This window comes from Chiloscyllium punctatum, chromosome 5 (genome assembly GCF_047496795.1).
Source record: "Chiloscyllium punctatum isolate Juve2018m chromosome 5, sChiPun1.3, whole genome shotgun sequence".
In the NCBI taxonomy this organism is placed as follows: Eukaryota; Metazoa; Chordata; class Chondrichthyes; order Orectolobiformes; family Hemiscylliidae; genus Chiloscyllium; species Chiloscyllium punctatum.
The window spans coordinates 116,033,465-116,046,878 of record NC_092743.1 but is presented as its reverse complement, the minus strand read 5'-3'; the positions used below and the strand labels follow the sequence as shown (position 1 = coordinate 116,046,878).

General features: G+C 38.7%; 1 protein-coding gene across 1 annotated transcript in view; it reads left to right on the top strand.

The window, feature by feature from the left end:
* The window catches only part of cdk13 (cyclin dependent kinase 13), a 77,633-nt gene that overhangs the window by 60,809 nt on the left and 3,410 nt on the right, over positions 1-13,414 (top strand). The window contains exon 13 of the mRNA XM_072571164.1: positions 10,760-11,221. Coding sequence (XP_072427265.1) covers positions 10,760-11,221 — 462 coding nt within the window. The remainder of the gene's footprint in view (positions 1-10,759; positions 11,222-13,414) is intronic.

Genomic DNA, 13,414 nt, shown 5'->3' with positions numbered 1-13,414 from the left:
AAAGCTCCAGAATGGTTAATTGATGGAAGAAAAGTTTGAGCTCATGTTAAGAAATGAGAGCTGTGTTAGCAATTTTTTTTATTCACTAAGCTTTTTCTTAGAGACATTAACTAAAGAAGTTCTTATCAATTGAATGCAGAAGTTTATTCACACAACAATAAGCTTTTCAGTAGAATTAAGCTGACCCTTTGGAAGTTTGTGTGTTTGTAAGGTTATTGTTGAGGGTAAAAGAATTGAATCGTTATTTCTGATATTTGTAAGACTGTTTTATACTGACTTTTTTTTTTGTCTTTTACATTCAATGAACCTTTTTCTTAAAAGTTCAATGGCAATCTATTGTGAATATATTCAGTGACCCACATTAAACAATTAACAAAAAACACTTTTGGGCATTGAGCTGGGATTATAACAGGACTAACCTTTAAAAAGGTAGTTGAATAAGTATTTGAAGGAGGAAATCTACAGTGTGACTGTTAGCTCTCGAAAGCTATCAAAGAGAAGGTTAAGATGATTTAAGTCTTGTTTCTAGGCTATTTTCTGCGATATGTACATTCTGATGTAGTTTATTTGCAGATAGTTGGGAGGCTGTTACCTGTTTGTGTGCCTTGTTAGAAATTGGTGCTGTGGTGACGAAATTGCAACTTGCATCGCTAAAACATGTGAACCGCATTGTGTGATTATTTTCTCGTCTACAAGCGGTTTTCAAACTACAGTTGTGGTCTGTGGATCTCTAACTGATTTGCTCATTACAGGTTGTTCTGCTATAATGTGGCAGTTGTGTTCCTTTGCAACCTCACACTATAGAAAGCAATGCTATGGAAAACTGCTGTAGAGGATTACTATCAAAAGTCACTATACCCATTCTGTAGAAAGTTCACATTATCCAAGCAGTGTCCACAGTTCATCAATCACATTTTATCCAATTTGCGCTGATGAAATGTGCGTTATAGTGGAACAATCTATTTTTCTTGCTGTTAATCCTGTTGTAGTCATGTTGGCATGAAGAATTCCAGGGTCTACTGTTAATGCTCCATAGGGAGATGCTTCCTATATCAGAGCTCCTCGGAGGACTTGAATCAACCTGTTGATTCTGTTTCACTCTTAATAGCATATTGGACTTTTTAAATTTCATTTACCTGTTGTTGATTTTTATGAATTGATGCAATTACCCATTAAAAATCTTTCTTTTTAATACTTTTGGAGGAGTGTTCCAGACTAACTCTTTTCTTTGAGGAAAGCTGTTTCCTGATTTAATTTGAGTAGCCTGGTTCTAATTTGAAGTTGCATCCCTTGTTCTCGATCACTCCACAAAAGTTGTTGTACCACTTTTATCATTTTATCATAGGCTTTTTCATTTTACAATTTTGTTAGTATTAATAGCTTGATATTTATATAATAAATAGAAGCTAGACTTGAACTCTAGTGGCCTGTGAAGACAAATGGCTTAAGCCGTCAGTTCATATGTTCTTTAAATGCAGTCATTAAAGAATTATGTGTGTATTGCAAAAGTAAATTGTATCACTTAAATGGCTTCTGTGTGGTGGGTTGCAAGAGGCACAGGTTTAGTTTTATGCTAATTTATTTCTTTGGATTTGTAATGAACACAGACTAATGCTTTCATGGTACTCTGTGTGATTAACTGGTTTGTGTCTACTTTAAAAATGAATTCATTATGCAGTTAAAATTCTGTAAATTACTTGAACCTGTAGTCGAACTCATGACGAGACGAAAGGTTGACAGTGTAACAAATTAAGAGGATTTATTAAGTAATAAAGTAGTATTTCACAACCAAACGATAATTTACAAGGGTATTGAGGCTCTTTGCACTCCGGAGCAGCTTGGACACAGATCGCTACAACTTTTGGTCTGGTATAGCCTGACTGTTTTTCTTCTCACGCATAACTTCCTCCTCCTCCCCATCCTCCTCCCTCCACCTCCTCCTCCCTCATCATCCTCCTCCCTCATCATCCTCATCCTCATCCTCATCCTCCTCATCTGCGTGTGGAACCTTTTTTGGAGAACCTTTTCTCCCCCCCCCGAACTTTCGTGTCCATGATTTCCTCGTCTATATTTGGTAAAAGTAGTCAACATGCACCGTTGATAGCAATTGATGTGATCAATGTGCCATTCACAGTTATGTCAAAGACTATCAATGTGCAATCAATAGCTACGTCTTGAACTACAAAATTTAAGGCATGCAATCAATTTGGAATATAAACTATTTGTTAACTTCATTGCAATCAGCATTTAAGGGACGTGATTAATAATATGCGGAAAAGTCTCATTGTTAAACTACATTCCACAGAATCAATTTAAACTGTTCTATATTCAATTTAATAATGTTGGATAGTTCTAACTTTCCACCTTTTGCCTCTAAATGTCTCGTTTCATAAACATATTATCTCTCCCTAGCACGTTACATTTTCATTTATACCCAACTTGTTCCATTAATGTAATCATCTCTATGAAAACACAATCCAGCAGTTAACTATTTATTTACTTAACCCACAAGCCAAATACCTAAAATTTGTAGTACAAGGAAAACTATGCATAAATCTGTAACTATTACGTACATTCCTGTAGTGAGAAACTACCATCCGTCATTGGCAGATGACCGTAAACTGTAACATGCACAATTGACTGGATTTTTTGAATATTCATTGGTTTAGAAATACATTCTTACAGGCTGTGCAGCATGTCTATTATTTTCTTCCAAGAAAATTAAAATTGCATGGAAGAACAGAAGTAATCCAATTAGATCCTAAACTCTGCCATTTCTGGTGCTACTCCTTCCCCGCTCCATTTTTATGGGGCCTATTAAATCCCCTCATAAATTGTGTAAAAAAACCCAAAAAAAACTACCCTACATCTCTGGTATTAGGCTATAGTCTTGGTTCCTTGATTACGTTACTAATCAAAAATAAATATAACTAGAATGTTTTCAATAATTCAATATCTGCTGTCTTCTGGACTGGAGACATCCAAAGATTTAAATTGCAGTCTTTCAGACAATGAATCAGCAAATACTGATTCAAGATATGAAAAATGATAACTGAACTATTGACAGCCTTGATAGAGACGCTACCATTGTGTCATAAGAGCCTCAGCCCTTTATATGTTCTTGCTGCTATTCCTTTTTCCCATGGGCTTCGATTTTACACTTACCCTATTTATCCAACACATTTTGAAAGTCCACATAAAACAGCACTGCCTTCATTTGTCCTTTTGTCTCATTTTTAAAAAAAAGTGCATTTAGTCAGTTATTTTGCTCTACTTTTTTGATCAAGTATGTAACATTCATCCCAGTTTAAGAATTGGAAGATTTCAACAGGTGTGCAATTTCTTACTGTGAATATCTGGGTTCCACAATTCTTGTGTCCTGGAGATACAATTTTTAGTTTTCAGAATGTAATTTTTAGGTTTGAGATTAAAAATTAAATATAAATCAGAAGAAAACACTTGATTGAGGCAACTGGTAAACTGGCTCAATGTAATTGCAGTTTCTAAGTATATTTAATGATGCAAGAAGCGAGAAAAGATTTTAAACAATGGATAACCCATCCCTCAGTCTGGAATGGAACCAGAAGATGTGTGTTTTTTAAGCCACAAAATGGCCTGAAACGTTAACTAGAGATCTTTGAAATAGTCCTGCCTGATAATTTTAAATGACTTTCTGGGAGGTGTTAGTCAGTTTTACTTTGGTTGTTAGTTAATTGTACAGTTTAGATCCACGTGATATACCTAGTTTTCACTCCATTATGTGCTTTGTTTTCTGAAGACATGTTGTGGTTAATCCTTCACTTAATAAGCCCCCATACATCTCTGTTGGATGAAGGGTTGGTAACACCAAATCTACTCAAAGTAGTTCCTATCATAACTAGCTGCAAATTGTGGGAGTACAGTGTATATTTCACTCGATAAAAGAAATAGCTGCTTTCCATCTGGGAACTGCATAAATAATCTAATAGCAGTTGGTACATGAGGAGCTTTCATGGTGGGGCTGGCAAGTCTGGAGCAAGGGTCATAAACTCCATTGAAGAAAGAACTTATTCGTATGGGCTTAATCAAGAAGGATTTTTTTAAGGTAAGATAGTTCTTATTTCTGTTTGGAGTGTCCTGAAGTATACCATGTTGCCTCGAAAACAGGCTCTTTTGGGTTGAATTTAAATATGTCCATGGGTGCTTACAAAAGTAAATGGTCAGTAGTTTATGCAGAATGTGGCCTCAAGCTTGTGCTTGGTTTAGTGGCAGAGCACGAGGGGTAAAGAGGCCAGAAGGTTTGTGTCACTTGGAGATTGAGAAAAAGATGTAGGAGAAATCTTGCAGAAAAAGATCACTAGTCAGTTGCATTCTGTGCATAGTCAGCTTGTCGAAGGAAGAAAAGAATTTGCACAGAATACCTATGATCTGGGAAAACAGAGCTATTAGAAACCAACGATGTTCCTAATCTTCCATTTAATTTGCTGTACAGCAATTGAGAATGAAGTTCAAATTTGAGCTGAAAAATTTCAGACCATAGAAGATAACTTAGAATTCATAATTGGTCAAAAGAAAATGGATAGCTTTCAAGAACCTGATTAGTTAAAAGACTTGATCCTGGAAATTCATGGAACAAATTCCAGTTTCATTGTGGACAATTTGAAGTTGAACTCTGGGAAGAGGCGGGGAGGGAAGATGGTAGACTCTGTAGAGCTTCCGCCTTGGGCTTCAGGTACTTGGAAATTATATAGCTTTTTAAATTCTGATTTCTACTATTTCATATGTAGAAAGCACTTTTTTTTGTTTTATAGAACCATGATCCATCTTTCACTGAAATATTATCCGAACCCGAATTGTGGACAACAGTGTTTTGCATTTAATTGCTAAAATAGAAATGATTAGCTAGCATACGTCTTTGAAATTTATAAAAAAAAACAAAATTTCTGAGTTTCTCCTTCCATCCGATTTGATAACTTTAGAAGGGGAGGATTTTGTAACTTGCTCCCAATGTTTTACATGTTTCATGTATTTCACAGATTATATTCTATTTGGATTCAATTCTTCCACCATTCTCTAGACCCTTGCCATTCTGTTTTATTCAAAATAATTATCTGTCATAAGTGAGATGGACAAGGCTGCATTTATTATAATTGAGTTGTCCCGGAAAGATGGTGTAGTTCTTCTCCTTGATTTGTAGCAGTGCTTTGAGTCATGATGCTGAGGTCAGGTCCCACCTGCTCCAGAATTGTGTTATAACATGTCTGTACAAATTAAATTAAAATATGTACACCTGGATTGAACAGGAATAAGCAAAAAGTAACACATATCAGAGTTAGAGTTATGAAGTGGCATTGCAGGGAAATTGCTGGTAAAGGTGTTTCCATGCTGCTTTTGTCTTATCTTTTGTTTTTGATGATGGAACATTCAGAGAAGGTTCTGCTGCAGCAACTCTTGAGTATTTTTCCAAGATAAATATTTATGAATCTACATATTGTAGCCACCTTATGTCATTGTGTGAATGTGGTGTCCATTGGCAGTAGAACTGGTGAGCAAAGCTGCTTTGTCACAGAGTCATAGAGATGTACAGCATGGAAATAGACCCTTCAGTCCAACCCGTCCATGCCGACCAGATATCCCAACCCAATCTAGTCCCACCTGCCAGCACCCGGCCCAAATCCCTCCAAAACCTTCCTATTCATTTACCCATCCAACTGCCTCTTAAATGTTGCAATTGTACCAGCTTCACCACAACCTCTGGCAGCTCATTCCATGCATGTACCATCCTCTGGGTGAAAAAGTTGCCCCTGAGGTCTCTCTTATATCTTTCCCCTCTCACCCTAAACCTATGCCCTCTAGTTCTGGACTCCCTGACCCCAGGGAAAGGACTTTGCCTATTTATCCTATCTATGATTTTGTAAACCTCTATAAGGTCACCCCTCAGCCTCCAACGCTGCAGGGAAAACAGCCCCAGCCTGTTCAGCCTCTCCCTGTAGCTCAGATCCTCCATCCCTGGCAACATCCTTGTAAATCCTTTCTGAACCCTTTCAAGTTTCACAACATCTTTCCGATAGGAAGGAGACCAGAATTGCACACAATATTCCCACACTGGCCCAACCAATGTCCTGTACAGCCACAACATGACCTCCCAACTCCTGTACTCAATACTGTGATCAATAAAGGAAAGCATACTAAACGCCGCCTTCACTATCCTATCTACTTGCGACTCCACTTTCAAGGAGCTATGAACCTGCCCCCCCAAGGTCTCTTTGTTCAGTAACACTCCCTAGGACCTTACCATTAAGTACATAATTCCTGCTAAGATTTGCTTTCCCAAAATGCAGCAACTCACATTTATCTGAATTTAACTCCATCTGCCACTTCTCAGCCCATTGGCCCATCTGGTCCAGATCCTGTTGTATTTTAAGGTAACCCTCTTCGCTGTCACGGAATGGTGTGTAATTGATGTGGTTGTGAGTATATCTATTCCTGGCAATATGACCTGATCCATAATTGAAGCTAAGGAAATAGGGGAAATTGGCAAGGTAATATGGCAAGGTAATCAACTGTGCATTTTGTGGGAGAGGTTGAGAGAGAACCTGGGGTAATGAGCTAAGAGGAGAGATGGTGGGTTACGTTGCATTGGATGTTGAAGTCAAGAATTATTTGTCACTCACTACAGAAGGTGGTAGAGGAAAACTCTAAAGATTTTTGGGAGAATTGTCAGTAGGTATTTCAGTTCTTTCTTTGGAAGGGAAATTTACATTTTCTGTTTGTGGACAGGTCTTTATCTTAAAATCTTTAAATTTTGTCTACAGAGATTGTGGTTGCCCCTGAGCTTAACAGGTACCAATGATAGCTGGCTTTTCATGTAGTCTACAAATGCATCTCAACATTATTAGCAGTGAATTAGCACTCGCATTGACCTAGAAATTGAAACACATCAAAGCTAGGTGCACAAGAATGATCCCCATTCCTGAATGGATAAACTTGAACTGCCCATTATATTGGACCTCAGGTCTAACTATCACCACGTGCAGGCACCTAATGGGCATCCCCTGCTACAGCTGGAATCTGGTGATTAGTTGAGATGCTGATGGGTGAGGAGAGAGCTTAACAGGGTTGACAGGTTTGTGATGATCAGAAGAGAGGCTGATAATGCAGAAGAGCTAGAATATTGGATAACGAGTGGAGGTTGGGATGGGGCAAAGATGGTGCTGATGGTTGCGGAACGTTAGGAACCAGAATTTGGGATGGGTGGAAGATCAAAGTTTGTAAAGGTTGCCAATGGCAAGGGAGCATACAGTGGGTGGTTAGTATAATTTGAATGTAATTTTGGGAGGAGCGATTCTGCTCACTTCCCAAAAATGGTGTTTGAATTGAATAAAGTAGCCATGTTTAATAACTGGAAGTTAATTTTTAATTGAATAATTATTTATTCCAGGATTATTGCATTCGCCAATGTTAATAATGAACTGAAGACTTAGCAATCAATATAGACATACATTAATAGATTTTAAAATATTTCTCTGTCTCCTTTTAATATACGGAGGAACCTTGATTATTCGAACATAGATTATCTGAACAAGATCACATGGTCAAGATACTTGGCGACATTCGATTATCTGAACAAAAGAGAAATTCAAGAGTGTCGTTCGGATAATTGAGGTTCCTCTGTATTTATGCAATCAATGGTATCCCACCTAATCCTGAATTGAGTTCTCAGATGCATTTGGAGTACTGCTTACAATTCTGGTTGCCTTGCTATACAAAGGATTTTATTAAACTGGAAAGGATGCAAAAATGATTTACAGCAATGTTGACCAGACTGGAAGGTTTGAGTTATAAGGAGAGGCTGGATAGGCTGGGACCTTTTCCCCTGGGGCGTTGGAGACTGAGACGTGACCTTATAGAAGTATATAAAATTATGAGGGGCTTAGATAAGGTGAATAGCCAAGTTCTTACTCCAGGGTCGGGGAGTCCAAAAGTGGAAGGCATAGGCTTAAGGTGAGAGGAGAAAGATTTAAAAGGAGCCTGAGGGCCAACGTCTTCATGCAGAGGGTGGTATGTGTACAGAATGAGCTGCCAGAGGAAGTGATAGAAGTGGGTGCAATTACAACATTTTAAGTTACATTTGGACAGGTACATGGATAGGAAAGGTTTGGACAGATGTAGACCAAATGCAGGCAAATGGTACTAGTTCAGTTTAGAAAACTTGGTCAGCATGAACAAGTTGGACAGAGGGCCTATTCATGCTGTATGACTTTGTGGGGGAGAAATCAAATTGAATGAGGATTTCAGTTTTAACATTTTTAAAATTGTAAATAACTTAAGCCGTTGAAAGATTAGATAGCAAAGATTAGAAGTAGTGTTTACTGTGTTTGGCTTTTATTTGTTTAAGCATTGGAATCTTGTGGCTTAATTCCTTTTGTGAATAACAGGGATTTTGAATTTCTCTTTTGTGTTAACGGTCCTTTCGGGGATCATAACACTAACTTCCTCTTGGCAACCTAGGACATACCCTCATCCTAACAGTGTGACTCTTCACTGGCAGCCTGTCTAACAGATCCTCTATTTAGTACTCAATCCAGTATCCTGGCAAAGTTCCTTACAAAAACTTTGACAAAGACCATTTTGGCTAAACCTCAGTCATAGAGTCATAGAGATGTACAGCATGGAAACGGACCTTTCGGTCCAACCCGTCCATGCCGACCAGATATCCCAACCCAATCTAGTCCTACCTGCCAGTACCCAGCCCATATCCCTCCAAACCCTTCCTATTCATGTACCCTTCCAAATGCCTCTTAAATGTTGCAAGTGTACCAGCCTCCACCACTTCCTCTGGCATTCATACATATTTTAGGTCATAATTGACTGCACAGTCCTATGAAAGCCCTTACACGCTTTTTGTGTTTATAGAAGACCTTTTGTACTCTTTATATTTTCTATTCTTCCTTATAATTACTTAATTATTTTTTCTACTTCTCTCTGTTTGTACTATGAAGTCTGCATCTCCCTTGTGATATCAAGCTGAACACTTTTTCTCCTCTATACACAATTCCTCACCCCACAAGATCAAATTATCCAGAGAGCTCTAATTTTGGTTGATTACCCTTTTCCCCCCTGCGAATATATCCAGGCTGTGCCCATACTATCTCTTAAAAGGCCACTCGTTGTTCTATTGCTTTTTGTCCTCCATTACTACTCTGTATACAATAGTATTATATCACTTCCTGAGCTCCTTTCCTGAAATATTCTCCACATGATTCACTTCAGTCAATAGAACTGGGTATCCTTCCTCATTGAGCAAAGACGTTTGTCTGAGGTACTTAAGGACTTCCTCTCTCTCTGCCCTTGATACAATGACTTCTCCATTTAATATTGGTGTAGTTTGAGTCTCCAATTAACTCTCTTCCTCAATGAATTTCCTATATATCTCTTCTATTGCCTTACCACTGTTTGACCTCTAATGCATGCCAAATTACATTTTACCTACTTGAATGTTTCGCTGTTCCATTTGAATAGATTCTATTTTTTAATTCTTCAAGATATAACATTTCTAAGTTAAGTTTCTGCCTGACTCTGTCTTTCCCTATTTTCCTGTATGTTTTCTTCTGAGGAATATTAAATGTACAAGACTGTTTTAATGCACGTTCTCCATTATCGGTACAGCATGGAAACAGATCCTGTGGTCTGATCAGGCCATGCTAACCATGATCGCCAACTAAACTAGTCCCACCTGCCTGCGCTTGGACCATATGCCTCCAAGCATTTCTTATTCATGTATTTATCTAAGTATCTTTTAAATGTTATAACTGTACCCATGTTTGGAAGTTCATCCCACACACACCACTCTTTTTTTAAATCCTTCCCTTCTCACTTTAAAAATATGTCCTTAAAAATATGTCAATTCTGGAAATCTCCCACCCTAAGCAAAAGACACCTGTGATTCACCCTTTTTACTTTACAAACACTTACAAGGTCACCTCTCAGCCTTTTGCATTCCAGCGGAAAATGTCCTAGTTTATCCAGCCTCTCATCATAACTCAAACTTTCCATTCATGCTAAAATCCTGGTAAATCTCTCTGAACCCTCCCCAGCTTAATAAAATCCTCCCTTTTACAGGGAAACCAGAACTGGGCACAGTACATCAACAGTGGTTGCACCTCCAGTGCACCACCAGCATGATCAAATTTGCATTCCCAAACTAATTTAAACCATCCAATATTTTATTTGATTTCATGTAATTCTGTAACTTCTAAGTCAGTCATGTCTCCAGTATTCTGAGAGCCTTATTACAGAATTAGAACTTGGCTATGTGTCCCCAATTCTGTGTTTGTCCACCCTGCTGTTCAAACTGTCACCACTGCCCCCCTCCGCCCCACCCCAAAAGTCATGTAATCCTGTACATCATGATACCAGGCTAAAGGTTACCCTCTTTCAATGTGTTCCCACTAGTAAGTTACTGCTGAATACCTATTTCTGAGTGCCAGTGTTTGCTATTGTCCATGATTGTGGTTTCCATATTTACATATTGCACTTAACATTGTTATCCATTGTGCTTATCATAATTACCTGACATGCTTTGCATTATTACCCGATATGGTTGTCATGTATACCTATATTTACAATATTTAACTTTTGCCATAATTATCTGTTTGCCATATTTACTAAAGTGCTTGACGTATTTGTAGACGTCTAATCTTTTGTGAGGGTTTAATTCATTGCTGTTAGAGCTTTTTCATTTGGGGAGTTAATGAGCTTTTATCTTATTGTTCTGCAGGGAGTAAATGCACTGGACAGCCACTAAACCAGAATGACCTGGCAATTCTGCTGAATTTGTTGAGATCCAAAAACAGTCTCAGCCTAGCACACCTTGCTCAAATACTGAATATTAAAGTGAATCCTGAGACCCAGCAGCAACTCAGTACAGTTAACCTTCCAGCTGGAGTCCTGGCAGCAGCTGCTAAGCAGCAGCAAGAAGTAGAGAAGCCACAAGTATCAACATCTCTGACAGTTCAGCCCCCACCACCTGTGACTCAGCCAGCGCTGAAAGGTGAGCCTGATGCTACTCAGGCTGCCATCCAGAGCACACTTGCTGTTTTACTAGCTCAGCTGATTAAGACACCACAGCCAAAAGAAAAAGAAGTTGTTGCAGAGGCAGAGAGCACTGCTACTGAAATTGAGCTACCCGCTCAACCACCAGAACCTCTTGATCCTCCTGAGCCTGTTGCTGCTATACTTGGTATGTCTGCATGTCACCACTTTTCAATCTTGATTTATTCATTTTAGATAATTTACTAATGATTGTGGTAGTTCTCTTCCATATTTTACACAACCTGTCCTCCTGCAGATTTATTCTTTCCTCCTTTCCCTGATCCTTATCCCATGTTCCCATTCTTAATGTGCAAGATTAATCAGTAAAATTCACGTGATCTTGTGAAGTACCATGGCTGAACTCCGTCCAATCCTTGCATAAGTATTTTTTAATGAGGTTGCTAATAATAGCTTCAAGAATTTTGTCAGTTTTTACACTTTTGAGTGGAGACCAAATGGTAGGATTCCTATTGTCAGAATGAGAACGTGTAATGTGAGGCACCTTACTGGTCCACATAGATCAGTACATTGCTGTACCCGCCAGGCAATAGTGTCCCAATTGAATAATAGCAAAGCTTGAATGTTCCTGCCCCTGACATTGAGGCATTTGACCTCGTGTTATATCAAGAACCCCAGGCAAAATTGAAATCAAAAAGATCAGAGATAGCAAGAGAGATTCCCCACATATTGCAGTCATATCTGGCACAAAGGAGAATGATTGTTGAAGCCAAATATTCATTCCCAAGACATTGCTACAGAAGTGTTGTCCTAGGCCCCACCATCCTCGGCTGTTTCATCACTTCCTTTCCATGTTAAGGTCAGAAGTGCAGATGCTCACTGATATTTGCAGAATGTCTCATACCACTCTCACGCCATCAGATTCTGAAGCAGTCAAAGTACAATAAGACCTGGACAGCCTTTAGGTTAGAGCTGATGAGTGGCAACTAATGTTTATACCATTCAAGTGCCAGACAGTGATTATTTCCAATAAATGAGAGTCATGATCACTCTTTGTCATCCAGTGGGATTGCTAATGCTGATTTTCCAGTGTCAATGCCCTGGAGTTTATCAGTGACCAGATACATTTTGAACCAGCCACATAAATACTGTGGCTACAAGAGCATGTCAAGGGCTGGCAATTTTCAGGGATTTAACTCTTATCACCTGACTGCCCAAAGCTAGATCATCATCTATAAAGCACAAGTCCTGAGGTCTATATGGCAGCACCTTTCAAAACCAGTTGAAATCAATGCTAGGAATGGCATTGGTGTGCATGGCTGCAAGGCTCAGAGGGAACATTACTCACGTCAGGAATGATGGAGTACTCCTCACTTGCCTGGACGAGTGGGATTCCTGCAACATTCAAGCAGTTCAGTGCTATCCAGTTGCTGAAAATCAATGCAACTTTTGCTTGTTTGACTCTGCACCACCAACATGCAGTGGCAAATGTGTGCACCATCTCCAAGATGCATTGCAGCAATATACTGAAGTCTTTGACAGTACTTACCAAATCCAAAACCTCTACCACCCAGAAGGACCAAGGCAGCAGACATGTGGGAATACCACTATGCAGTTTATAGGAGACTGAGACCACAGATTTGAGTCCAGCTGTGGTGCTTTGCCCTGCTATCTTCTAAACCATGCACCATCGTGACTTGGAGTTATGGCATTCTTTTCTCACTATTGTGGTGAATCCTGGAACACCCTTCCTAGTAGTATTAAGAGTATAAGCACCCCAGATGGATTGCATTAATTCTAGAAGCTGTCTTACCACCATCTTTTCAAAGGTAATTAGATGAACAGAAAAAAAATACTAGCATTGCATGTAATTCCAACTTCCAATGAAAGAATAAAAAAGAAAAATGCTTAAGATTTCTGACAAAAACTTTTTCAAACTGTTTCTTTGGTTAACTGCATTTTATTGCAGTCTGTTTAGCTCTGTGATGAGGATCACACAAACTGATTAGATCCATCAATATATGTAATTTGCAATTGGACCTAATGATTTTGATTGTATTTGGAAGTGCACCAGATCAAATTGCTGCTTGCTGACTTAGTCACGCTTGAGAGTTATAAGAATATTTGACTCTATGGCTCCTGGAGGTGTTGACTAGTGTCTGAATCTTTAGTGAGATGTTCAAAAGGAATATAGTTTATTCTGTTCAGTAACCAAAAAGCTTTCTGACAAAAATCAAAGGTTGAGTATAAGTTCAATAGTGAACATTTTGAAAGCACATTTTATTCAAAAAATCAGTCACGCAGTCATAAAGTACAGGAGACTATTTGACCCATTATGCTTGTGCTTGCTCTTTGAAACAGCTATTCAGTTAGTCCCAGTTAT